The sequence below is a fragment of the Xenopus laevis genome, chromosome 9_10L (assembly GCF_017654675.1).
Source record: "Xenopus laevis strain J_2021 chromosome 9_10L, Xenopus_laevis_v10.1, whole genome shotgun sequence".
In the NCBI taxonomy this organism is placed as follows: domain Eukaryota; kingdom Metazoa; phylum Chordata; class Amphibia; order Anura; family Pipidae; genus Xenopus; species Xenopus laevis.
In genome coordinates this window covers 1255727-1269148 of record NC_054387.1, presented here as the reverse complement: position 1 = coordinate 1269148, position 13422 = coordinate 1255727, and the positions used below count along the sequence as shown (strand labels likewise).

The 13422-nt window shown below is 38.0% G+C and overlaps 1 protein-coding gene across 1 annotated transcript; it reads left to right on the top strand.

Annotated features, from left to right (window-relative positions):
• Positions 1–4177: 4177 nt before the first annotated feature.
• krt20.L (keratin 20 L homeolog) lies at positions 4178–12318 on the top strand (the record flags this gene model as incomplete). Its single annotated transcript, NM_001097664.1, is given in 8 exon segments — positions 4178–4661; positions 6805–6887; positions 7233–7389; positions 8081–8242; positions 9223–9348; positions 9525–9745; positions 10382–10410; positions 12074–12318. Coding segments are annotated over 8 exon segments (1314 nt in total). The 3' UTR covers positions 12187–12318.
• Positions 12319–13422: the final 1104 nt, after the last annotated feature.

Sequence of the window (13422 nt, the reverse complement as noted above, 5' to 3'; positions counted from 1 at the left end):
AGGGTGCAATAGTGGGGGCACTAGGCACATACTTCTTCTGCCTGCCTACCCAAATATAAGGCCCTTGTGTAACTGTGGTATCAGTGGTGGGACTTTTTCATGGCTTGCTAACTAGCATGGGGAGGCCACCACATATTATTTTGCCCATTTAATATGTGCTCCATCAGGAGTTGCTAATGCCTGAAGCCTGGGTAAGACCTATACAGGTACATACATAAATTAATATAAATCATATGATGCTTACGAATGTCCCTTTTTTGCCACTAAAAAACAGTCAGTTAAAGTGGCAAGTTATGGAATATAGGATATTTATGAAGAAGCCAGCTTTTGACTTGAACTTCACTCGATTTTTTTCCCAAGGGCCCTGTGTCCTATTGAATTGTGACATAGGATGCCTTCACCTTTTTCAAACACATTCCTTCTATATTGTGCTATTGTTTTGTGTCCGGTGCCCCAACGCTTTTACACAGGGATAATTGTTTGCACAAGATAAGAACTGGCCAAAGTTCAATTTTCTCCGCAGGCAGGAACAGGTTGCCCCCACCATTTAAAGATAAAGGCATCTACACCTTGAAACACATTATGTACGCCCAATGAAGCCACTTGTATGCGCTATAGATACTATATAGATATGTGATACTCTGTCATACTCTATGTACTTCATTGTGGAGAGGCAATTCTATTGATCAGGCTTCATCCAACCTTAGAGGACACAAAGAGAGTTGGTAGCACCCGCACAGTAAAAGAAAAATGTGCTTTTGTGGGTGGTGCCACTTAAACGTAGTATTTCCTACCTTTAATGGCGGCATTGAGGATTGTGTTGCTTCCTATCTCTGGGATGTACAGGGCTGTTAAGTAAATGTGATATGTATGTGGATAGTTCATTTGGACAATTGGCAACCCTTCACAATCCACCATTTAATGCATAAGTCTGATATAACTTGATATATTTCCCTCAACTGGGCCACACTGCATGAAACATATGCCAACCAGCTGGACTACAATCTCAGACATAAAGGCTGGTTTACATGGACTGCCCAGTTCTCCCTTCAACTCCAGTCGAATCTGTCCCTGAGAGGGGATTTAGGAGATTTCTCGTCTGACCTATCTGGTCTAGCTTTGTGGTCCACACAAAGTACAACTTATAAAGCGAGTTTTTTGCCGACATGGAGGTCTGTTTGATCTTACTAAGTTACCGTTGCTTTTTATTTAGTTATGATTTGGAATGCAGACTAAAACTAGGCTTCATCTACAGTTTCTGGCCTTTGTATATACACGTCTGCATGCAGATGTCTTCTATCTGTTTGCTTGTGGTCTCTTAGAGGGCTCCCTACCTTATTCTAAATGAAATGGACACCTGTCAAAGAGACGTCTCCCTGCCATAAGAAATAGATTCATGTCTAGATCTCTTATGGTGGGACAATTGCAATAATAGAATTAAGAGTCCTTCAAAGTGGCAAGGTAGCCTGCAAAGAGCTGTTTTAGAAATCCATATCTACATTCCAGATCTTTCACTAACAGGCACACCAGGCTGAAACTATCTTTCCTTAAAAGCTAAGTAATGTCATTTGAACTTTCAAAGAACCTGGTCCAGTAAACCTTACAGTTGGCATACAATTAAAGGGTAAGCAAAGTAGTTTAGGGCTTCTGTGCTAATTCCCACTGTCAGCAGCCAGACCTTTGCCTCTTATATTTTTCACCCCTGTACCAACCCATTTTACTTTTACCCCATTTTACTTCAGCACGCCGTCAGGTTTTGTTTTGCTGTGGCCTATAACTGTTTCATAAAGCTCTTTGGCGAGGCAAGATAAATGGTTCACTGCCAAATTCAACAGCCTTTGTTCTCCTGATGCCAACTGATTTAGACGTATACATGTGCCAATGGTTAATGAAAATATATAATGATTCATTAATTCTGTGCCTACAAGCCATATGCTTTGCCCTCTTCATTAAACTGCCCAATGTTTATGTACCTCTTTGAGCAAAGCATTTCGCCCCCAAGTTATAGCTTTTGGTGTTTATAAAGTTACAGATCAACAGCAGAAATAAGTCTGGTTCTCTTTGTCCCTGTACAACCTGATGGTTTCTCTGAGAAAACATTGCTTTATAGAGCTCACATGATGAAGGCTTGGTCAACTAGGCAGAGTAACATTTCACTAGGTCCCAGAACTGTTTAAGATGCCAGAGAAGGCCTGGAACATCTTACTGTAATTCAGTTCTGCAGTCTGTACTCCATTGTGTCATTTTATACTGCCATGTTCTGCTTATAAAAATGCAGAATGGAAGGTCATAAAATGATCATCATGTTGTTGTAAACCCATCATAAAGACCAATTGGGTGGTGACAGGGAAAACTAAAAATGGTAACAGATCATCAAGTGCAGCACAAGGCGCAGTGCAAAAAAATGGGAGCAGGGTGGGATTGGTGGGAATAGGTGCAGCAGGTGTTTTGGAACAAAATGGAGGAAGGACTGAGCGGTGCTGAGCAAATCACATGGAAGTGCAAGGAGCACATTTTGACACAAGTACCATTAATAAAAAGAGGTTTTATGCACAACTGACTGCAGGGAAATTGTGGGGAACACAACTGCACTGCCCTTTTATCCACAGTCTGTCTGTATTACGGAACTTGGCAGAGACACCACCCTAGATTTTCTCATAGCTTGTTCAAAGACATGAACCGACAAAGATAATAACTTGCACTAAATACAAACCCGCAGGACTACTTCTGATAACAGTAACTGCAAAACATTTTTATTCAAACACTGAAGGGTATCCACAAATTCCTGCTTGTGTAGCAGTGAGAACTCCCTGAATAATATATATCTACTGAGCAAAGTAACTGGGTTGTAAGTGAACATAACAGGGGCAGCCTGGAGGATCTTATCTTTAATGTAGATGACACAGCTTAGACAAGATGAAAGCCACTCCTGATTCTCATTCTAATTGCTACTGACCTTGAAGTTAGGTGCTGTAAATTCCTTGCACAGGCAGTTTTCATGCATGTAGTCTCCTTGGTTTGCTCAAGGGTGAGGGCAGAAACACGACAGATGAATCCAATGTCTCAATGGATTGTATTTGTTTTAAGGTTGTGCTTGATACATAGAAGCTCACTTGACATTACTCCGGAGATTTGGGGAAACTGAAGTGTGAAGTTATGATTTTTGGTTTGGAAATCCCATATTAAATAATTACTGTTTATATAAATAGAACATGTTTTCCTTTGGTTATTCATTATTTGTGATTTCATGGCGGCTCATTCAAAAGTTACCAGGATCCATGACAGATAATAGAGTTGTTTTCTTGAATGACGGGATATGAAGCACACCATCCTCAGGCTTTTGCCTTTTTAAAGGCAAAGCCTGAGGATGGTGTGCTTCATATCCCCATTTCCTCGCTACAAAGAGTGTAAGTTACTAGGGAATACAGAAATGTTTATACTATATTGCTATTCCCATCTGGAAAGCTGAAGTAGTGCTATAGGGGAAATTGAAAAAGTGTCCCTATGTGGAGTTGAAGAATTTAAAGCATAGCCCCATCTACAAACACAGGGCATGCTGGTCCTCCTAGTGCACAACGGCTGTATCCAAAGTTGTAGGACTGAACTTTACTATTTTGTAATGACTGAGGATTTCTTTTTGGCTGCCACAGATCATTTACTGGGTTTATTTATTCCACGTACATTAACATATAACTTTTGTCATTGTTTTCCAACACAAGTTAAAAGGCAGTTTATGTTCTCTCTGAACACAGTAAAATCATGTGTCTACATCAGCACATCACTCAGCATTTGTGTTGTACATTCCCCTGTTCCTAAACACATAATTCTTCAAGCCTATTCATCTGATATGAAAAAAAAAGTTTTAACAAGTAGATAGCACGTAGAATATTACAATTTATGTAAAAACGTGTTTAGAAAAGACAGGGACAAATTTGTTAACTTGACTGATACAATAAAGCAGACGTGGTATGTACACACTACAGGACCTTTATCCAAAGGTGAGTGAACCAACCAACCATATATGGCTTAAAGGTGGTTTTTCAACAATCTTTACCTTTCAGCTTTATCAGTTGCTGATACAGGTAGAGCAGTGTCTTTATGGACTGGGAGGAGTTGCTTATCTTGATTGTGTGTGTGTGTGTGTGCATATATATAAATATAGCTCCACAGATCCCAACTGTGCCTAGTTTTACTTAGCCACGCAAGCGTTCTTAATTGCTACTAACATACAGTCCACCATGGCGAACATGTACAGGACAATTTCTGTAGAGAGAGGAACCTCATCAGCAGGTGGAAACTACAGCAGACTCCCCTCATCAAGGTATGCTGGAAGTGTCTACGCCGGTGCTGGAGGCTATGGTACTAAAATTTCAAGCAGCTCAACCTATGGTGGTGGCTATGGTGGTGGCTATGGCAGTGGTAGCAGCAGCAGCAGCTTGTTGATCAATACCAACAGTGATATCTTGCTCAAAGGCAATGAGAAGCAAACCATGCAGAACTTGAATGATCGCTTGGCCACCTACCTGGACAAAGTACGCTCCTTGGAGAAGTCCAACTCTAAGATAGAACTACAGATCAAGGATTGGTACAGCAAGAATTCTAGTGTGGGGGAAAGGGATTATCAAGGATACTACAAGACCATTGAGGATCTAAAAAATGAGGTGAGACTTATCTTGTTCCAGAATTTGCCTAAAAATGACTTATTGGTCTGTGAGTTCGACAATTACACAAACATTTTTTGTAGCCCTAGACACAGGTTACTTATCAGATAAGTAATAGAGGTCTCATAGTGGTAGATTCTCTAGACAGGTCTCTATGGTATACCTCTAAAACATTGTACCTTGACATAATAAACACAGGGATCATTCTCACGTTGAACTACTCCAGTGTGTCAGTTGTGTGACCATCTCTGGCCTATGGCACACTTGGCACATTTCCCCTTTCCACTCAACACCGAAAGCCACCACCCCACCCATTCTACGAAAGTAACTAACATTAGAACGCAGGAATGCTTTCACTTGACATTCAGCCATAGCAACAGTCACTTGTTTTTCATTGCCAAAACTTACTAATGTTAATTTAAACAGGAAAAAGCCCTGGAGACTAATTGTCCTAAACCACTGCTTGTGCCATAGGCCATGACCAACTTTCAACATAACCTTGACTGATGTTTTTTGCTTTTTGTTTTACATTTTCTCTGAAATGTAGAATTTTTCTCCAGACCTCAATGATATTATTCTTGTTATGATCAAATTACAAGCTATTTTTTCTCATTTTTCATCTCAAAAATAACGAGGCAACCACACACTTGGCAAAAGACCTGCTATCCACAAGACCTGTATAGGTTGCTATAGGTGCAGCTTTCTTAAACAAGGTCCCACCTTCTATTTGTTTTTATGGCAAATGTCCTTTTGATTATCCTGATCTTGCCCATAAGGAGTAAATTGTGTGTTTTGTTGTATCAGTAAAGTGGATTAGGAGTGCATATTACAGATAATACAATCTGATTTCTGCCATACATGCCACACCTACAGGATAAAGATGCAGGTGTTAGTTCTAGAATATTGTGCTGTTGTAGAAATATGATAAAATAATAACATTGTGTAAGCATCTGGAATAATATTTCATGGACCTTTTGGATCTTTGTATAACATAGATACTCATAAATATCTGCACATTTGTTGACATCTCCAAACTATCAGATCTTATTATGTGTGTTCAGCTGGCCCATTTGACCCCTACATGTCCTCTAGTTGAAAACAGATTGGGTGAATCATACATTAGGTTGAATTGCTGGATTTGACCACATTAGAGATGAATGCATACTTAGTTAATCGGGGCTAAAAGAAGACAATAGTCCATCAAGTTCAAGCCCTCCAATGACCTATTGATACTATCACATATATACATATATCTAAACTAAACTAACTGTAAATCTTGAGATTGATGTAGCCTTGGATAGTATTCTTCTCCAACAAGTCTCCCAAGCCACTCTTTAGGGTGGTGGCACACGCTCCAATTCAGGAAGATTAGTCGCCCTGTGACAAATCTTCTCTTCTTGCCGGCGGGATAGCACTCTGAATGCTTCATTATCCGAAGTTGCCTCACGAGGAAACTTCGGGCAACTTCGGAAAGCAGAATTGATTCGAGTGCCATCCCGCCCTCTATTTACAGTCTAGCCGGCGTGAAGGCATTTCGGGAAAATTAGTCGCCTGAAAAAGAGGAGATTTGTCACTGGGTGAATAATCTCCCTGAATCAAAAAATTTGCCACCACCCTTATGGCATTGATATAATCTGCCATCACATCGTCAACTGGTAGAACATTCCCCAACCTCACTGCCCTCACCAAGAAAAAAACATTTATGTTGCTTCAAAATTTATGTTGCTTCAAAATTCTGTTCTACTTGATATATCTGAAGGCTAAGTCTACCTGTATGAAGTGATTATGTCATTTGCTACAGCTGAACTTTGATATATGATACAACTGCAGAAGTATGAACACTAAAACAATATCTAAAAATAAGATCAGGAACACCCTTTGTAAAGCAAGGAGAAGTAATAAATTGATAAATTAACAACAATAAGGTGTTGCATGGAGAAACAACTAAAACAGGAAGAAACAAAGCAACAGTTGTCAAGCCAAATACAACGCTTTATGGTTTCAAATAGTAATAGGTCAGCAGACTCTCCATATAGGGTCTCTTATAATGAACGAGCTACCATTAGTTCTCCTTAGAGGAGATTGTCAGTGTCAAATGTGTTGAAAAAGGAAACCAAATATTTATTTTCTGTTTATTTTTTAGATTTTGAACAGAACCATGGTCAATGCCGAGATCCTGCTGAAGATAGACAACGCTAAGCTGGCAGCAGAGGATTTCAGACTTAAGTAAGCATTTTCACCTTTGCAATGATCAGCTATGCTATAGGTTGTGTAGGGAACAATAAGCAAATATGAATGACTATATAATTGCCATAAAGTTGTGCAATCCCATTGAAAGACCACAACAGAGTATAAAAAAACTACATATTTTAAAACAATATGAGGTAATCTGCATTACACTATAACATAAGAAACAATAGATCTATTAGGTGTGCCAGGGGACCTTTTGACTGTCCACAGTTATGTTTCGCCAGTGTTGGTCTTTCTTCTTTACTACTTCCAATTCTATGATTCCATGCCTTTGCCCTCAGGTTACTGATTAACTTCTGTATGGTATTTTACTTTTTGTAGGTTTGAGAGTGAGCAGTCCCTCAGAATTGGTGTGGAAAAAGACATAGTTGGGCTGCGTAAACTGATCGATGACATCAATCTTGAAAGGATAGATCTGGAGCACCAGTATGAATCTTTGCAGGAGGAACTGGCTTACCTGAGGAAGAGCCATGAAGAGGTGAGTAACACTGAATCTAACATCTAAAGTAAACATTCATTTGCTCTCAAACCTACGCCCTACACTTTTTCTTCTGTTTAATAGACAACCTGCCCTTTAAACGTGCAGGCATAACAGGCTTTCGTTGAACCTTATGGCCTACTAAAATGCTCAGTGTTGAATATAAACACCATTCACTTCACTGGGAAAAAAGGACTATCCATTTAGTTAGCTATTACCATTTCACTCAACAAATTCATGGTCTAATCATAAAATTATATGACTCTGTTTATGCCTGATAAAGGGCCTTGCCCTCTGTTCCAATGGATGACCCTCAAGAAAAATAACTCTGAGAATTCACTGTACTCAGATGTATACCTTCTTAAAAAATGCCTATCCTTTCTTTATAACTTAGTTTCCTCATCCCTTTATTTGGTTTTATTGCCCTTCTTTGAACTATTTAAAGTTTTACATTTTATATTATTATATTGGATCCAAAGTCCCCACACCTTTATAACTTTATAATAGTTATTTTGTTTTTGTTGGTTATTTTCTTAATGTGATTTTGTACCGTAAACAGTACCTGCTGGTAGTAAATGAGGCCAGGGTCTTTGTAATCTTAAAATATAAACTACAATCACATGAACTGGAGCACATTTGAGAAATCAGGACAATGACACTTTAATATAAATATTTCTCTTGTTGTTCCCAGGACACCGGGCTGCTCCGGAACCAAATCACAGGCAACGTCACTGTAGAGGTGGATGCAGCTCCCTCTGTGGATCTGGCTAAAGTACTGGCTGATATGAGGACACAATGTGAAGAAGTCGTAACAAAGATCAAACAAGATGCCAAGCAACAGTTTGAGACCCGGGTGTGTTATTGTACAGCCTTCATTTATCATAAACGACAGTTGATTTATTATAACAATGATAGTTCCCCTTTTCTTTCTGCACCTTGATGGTTATCTGCATTTACATTTTTTTCTCTAAAACGCAAGTCAGAAATCTACAGGAAATAGTTAAGATACAATTAGTTGTAAATGAAATAATGGAAGAATGAAAGGGACTTAGAAATAATTCAGAGCACTTCTGTGTAAAGGTGTAACCAAAACCAAGGCAGTGTATTCATTATCAAAGAAATGAGGAATAGATAAATGTACAAACAAATGACAGGGGAAATGATAGGAGGAAATTCCAGTTGACAAACAGAAAAAATGGTGTCCAGGGACACAAAAAAACCTGATACCGTACAGCTTGAATAGAAACAAGGTAAGTTATTAAAGAACAAATAAAGAAACAAGTAAATAATAGCTTGGTTGCAGTAAAGCTATTTCTACATCCATTATATTTGTATATTTTCCACTAAATTGTGTTCAGAACAGAGGAATATTTGTATCTGTTCCGCCATTTTATTACAAAACTTAGGGAATTGTACAAGGAACATTGCAATCACAACCTTTTTGGCTGGCCATATCCCCAATAAAAAGAGCTTAATGGTAGGTTGTGGGCAGCCAGTATGAGCCAACAGTTGGCAAAAGCAAATTTTCAGGTATATAATAGAATCTGGGGTAAATTAAATTAAAAAAAAAGAGATCCACCCCCTTCATATGTCCAAATACTCAATGTCTTGTTATAATGATTGTGTGTATTTATTAATCTTTATTTCATCTTTCATTCTGCAGATAGAAGAAGTAAATGTACAGATTGGTGACAATGTCACAGAATTGGAAATATTTATTAATCTTTATTTCATCTTTCATTCTGCAGATAGAAGAAGTAAATGTACAGATTGGTGACAATGTCACAGAATTGGAAATATTTATTAATCTTTATTTCATCTTTCATTCTGCAGATAGAAGAAGTAAATGTACAGATTGGTGACAATGTCACAGAATTGGAAAATTACAAGACCTCCGTTAAAGAAATTAAACGCCATGTCCAAAGCCTAGAGATAGAGCTTCAGTCTGAGATGAGTAAGGTAAATGATTCATGAGAATTATTTCAGTTTTTCTTCCCAAAAATGAAAGTCCTCCCTGCTTCTTGAGCTTAAACTCCATATGACCAGTCTTCAAAATTAATTTTCGTTTTATGGAGAAAATATAATATACAGGTATTTTTAGCTAACTGAGCTCTTTATAAATGTTTGCCTTCTAGAAAGATGCCCTGAGCGCCACGCTAGACAATATCAATGCCCAGTATGCTGCACAGCTGCTCCAAATGCAAACCGCAATTAAAAATATTGAGGAACAGCTGATACAGATCCGAAGTGACATGAGTCGCCAGTCGCAAGAGTATGAAATTCTTCTGAACGTCAAGCTCCGTCTTGAACTCGAGATTGAAACCTATCGGCGACTTCTGGAGGGAGATGATGTAAAGTGAGTGGCTTCAGTAATTCCACAGTTTAGTCAAATGTCTATAATGAAACACTTTTTGTCAACTTTGGTCTTGGGTCAAGCAGTAGTTAAAGGGAACACTGTACAGACTATATCTATTCTAAAAATCAAAGGACATATAAGATTAGACAAACAGAAGTAGGATAACAGACTCTCTAGGGTCATAAAGGTTGGATTGAAATTTTGAACTGAGGAATTCTAATGGATTTCAATTTTTTCACATTTTTCAAAAATGTTAACATTTTTCAAGGTGCCAGTTTGAAAAAAAAGTTGCTTTGAGCAGTCAAATTCAATTTGGCAAGAGGTGTAACATGCAGATGTTGCGGATGCAGGTCAGCGCCTGTCCTTGCATGTTTGAATGATGTGAAAGTTAGGGGATGGGTAGAGGCAGAAGGGGGTGCAAGTGCATGCCTTCCAGCTCTCATGAATACAAGGCTGCCATGTGCAGGCAGCAGTGTATTCATAGTATGGTGGGTATTGACCATATTCTCACTTTGTATCCTGCAATGTATGTCCTATATGACCCCTTGTGAATGTTAGTGTTAGTTTACAATGTTTTTGTTGTGATTATCTACAAATTATTCTGATTTTTATTTAGAATCTGTTTTTATTTTACAGCAAAATAATTGAAGAAGAGAAATTAAGAGGTATGTAAAGTAGCAATATCTTTAAAATGATATATTAGATAAATATGATATAACAATATATAATATATTTTAATATGCAAGTTACATGTACTGTATATTAAATGGGGCTAATATGGATAATTTTCTTGATGGGGAATGAACTAGGAGTAAACAGTAAACATTAGGGCAACCTTTGTTATTAGAAAAAATTAGACTTGTCTTTAAAGTGGACCCGTCACCCGGACATAAAAATCTGTATAATAAAAGTCCTTTTTAAATTAAACATGAAAGCCAATTTCTTTTTTTTATTAAAGCATTCATAGCTGTTGTAAACTCTTTTAAATATATCAGCTGTCAATCAAATATTGCCTACCCCGCCTCTATGCCTAGGCATAGAGGCGGGGCAAACAATTACTTTCACTTTCCATTCAGCACTTCCTAGATGTCACCGCTCTCCCTACATTCCCCCAGCATTCCCCCAGCTCTGTAATTATGTAACCAGTGCATGGGGATGGACATTGGGTCCCTGTCTCCTGGTGCACAAACAAGATTCTGAGATGATACAAGGCTTTCCTTAATAACAGTGTCCACAAAATGGCTCCTTCCTGGTTACTATAATTATGAGTTCCCAGACTGATGGAAACAATATTCAGATAATTTATACAGTCCAATTAAAGTTCATTTTGCTTGACTAACATGATAAAATAGGATTTGGAATAATTTTGTTTGAGTGACGGGTCCCCTTTAAGTTTTTAACATTAAGAGCTGTAAACTTGTAGAATTCTCTGCATGGACTGATTGTAGTGGTTGATTCATTAGAGAGCTTCAAGAGAGGTTTGGATGAATTTTTAGTAATTGAGAAAATGAGAATTATTTCCCTTTCTGAAAATGAAGACATTGTTGGACACGCCAACATCCATGAAGAGGCGGCAGTCATGAATATAATCGTATCCCTGTACAGTATTCACAGACACAGTATAATCAGAACTGTGTTGTTCCAAGGTTACTTGCTAAACCAGTAACATATAGTATTATAATATATAGGGGCACGTTTACTAAGGGTCGAATATCGAGGGTTAATAAACCCTCAAATTCGACCCTCGAGGTAAAATCCTACAAACATCGAATTTGTAGGATTTACTGCAAATCGTCTGATCAAACGATGATGAAATCCTTCGAATGTAACGATTCGAAGGATTTTAATCCATCAATCGAACGATTTTCTTTCGATCAAAAAAACCTTAGAAAAGTAATGGGGAAGGTCCCCATAGGCTAACATTGTACCTCGGCAGGTTTAAACTACCGAAGTAGGTAGTCAAAGTTTTTTTTATAGAGACAGTACTTCGACTATCAAATGGTCGAATAGTCAGACGATTTTTAGTTCGAATCATTCGAATCGAAGTTGAAGTCGTAGTTGAAGGTCATAGTAGCCTATTCAATGGTCGAAGTACCCAAAAAAAACCTTCGAAATCCAAAGTTTTTTTACTTCGAATCCTTCACTCGAGCTTAGTTAATGTGCCCCACAGTATTATTACATATGGTATCATTACATATAATATTATATTACTGTATGTTCCTGGTTTAGCTGTGAAAGTTGAGGGAGGGAGGGAGTCCCAAAGTGATCCTGCATTTTGTTGTGTCATGTTAAGAACTGATCATTCATTTCTGTGTCTCTTTATTGCAGAACTGAGCAGAAGTCGGAAGATTAAGACGATTGTAGAAGAAGTGGTTGATGGGAAAGTTATTTCTTCGCAGGTTAAAGAAATTGAAGAGCAACTGCCTAGTGTGAAGCAGTAACACTCAACCTGATAACTACTGTAACTGACCAAACTGATGCCATTGCATTTTTTTTGTCATAAGTTCCCACTTTAAAGCAACCAAAATCTGTTAGTGCCAGTGGAAAAAAAATAAAATATCAAGATGAAAAAACAATTGTTGTCTCTAATTATTTGTTATTTGATGGTCAAGGAGGAAAAGGTGGAGTTTGGAGGTTCCCTGATTTGTTACCAACCTACAAAGCAATAAATTGCAGGGCTGTGTATGTATAAGTGTGAGTCCAACACACCATGTACTCTTCCTTATTGGTGATCCTTCTAGCAGAGAACTTAGAATATCTCACTGTTTTATGGAGGCACCTGCTGCAGGTGGGAATAAGTCCTTAGGAAGAGAGCAATGTAAACTGGATATCAACACAAATTTTTTTTGTTTACAGATGTTGCAAATTTTAAGTTTATTTATCTCAAACTACAATCTACAAATTAGGGTTCATGTTTGGTTATGGGTTTTTATTCCTGCTAATGTAGCATTCTCCTAATGAGCAACCACTAAATAGTGTTCATACAATGTACCAGTTTGGAGGTTTATTTGAATAACTTCTGGAACGTATGTGCAAATCACTTCCAAGTTTTACTGTTGTCATTGAGGGTGCGGATCCCGTTATTCATAACAGTGGATTCAACCATCTTTTTCCGTGCAAGCTCAGAGGAGTGTGTATACAGACAATTTTGCATAATATACGAGGCCTGTTGAAAAGTGTGGCTCCACGGTTCTTCCAATTATTTTGTCTTCAGGATGTGGATTGTCAGTTCCACATTCATTTCCGTCTCACAAGAATATTTGAGATATGAACATCAAGACATTGTGTGCATGCAGAAAATGTTCTTCCCTTGAAATAAAACTGGGACTGTTTGTGCTTATACTGCAACATATTCAAGCTGGACAACTACGTTAGTCATCCCTAGTCTGTCTCAAAGTCCTTCATATATTTATATGAATGAGTGTAGAGCATTTCTTGTCTTTTTTTCGTACTTTGTGCTGCCAGATGGGCACAACACTGACACTCCTATTAGTACACTATTTTTTGTATGCCATAGCTATGATCTATTCACATCTTTAAAATATACCAGCCTAAAACGTTAAGTAGTTATTGAGTACCTCGTATATTGTTGCATGTCCCAGTATGTTGATAGATTTTCATCTACAGCCTGTACGTCAATATTGAGAAGACAACTGCATTCAAATCAAGATCTCCTT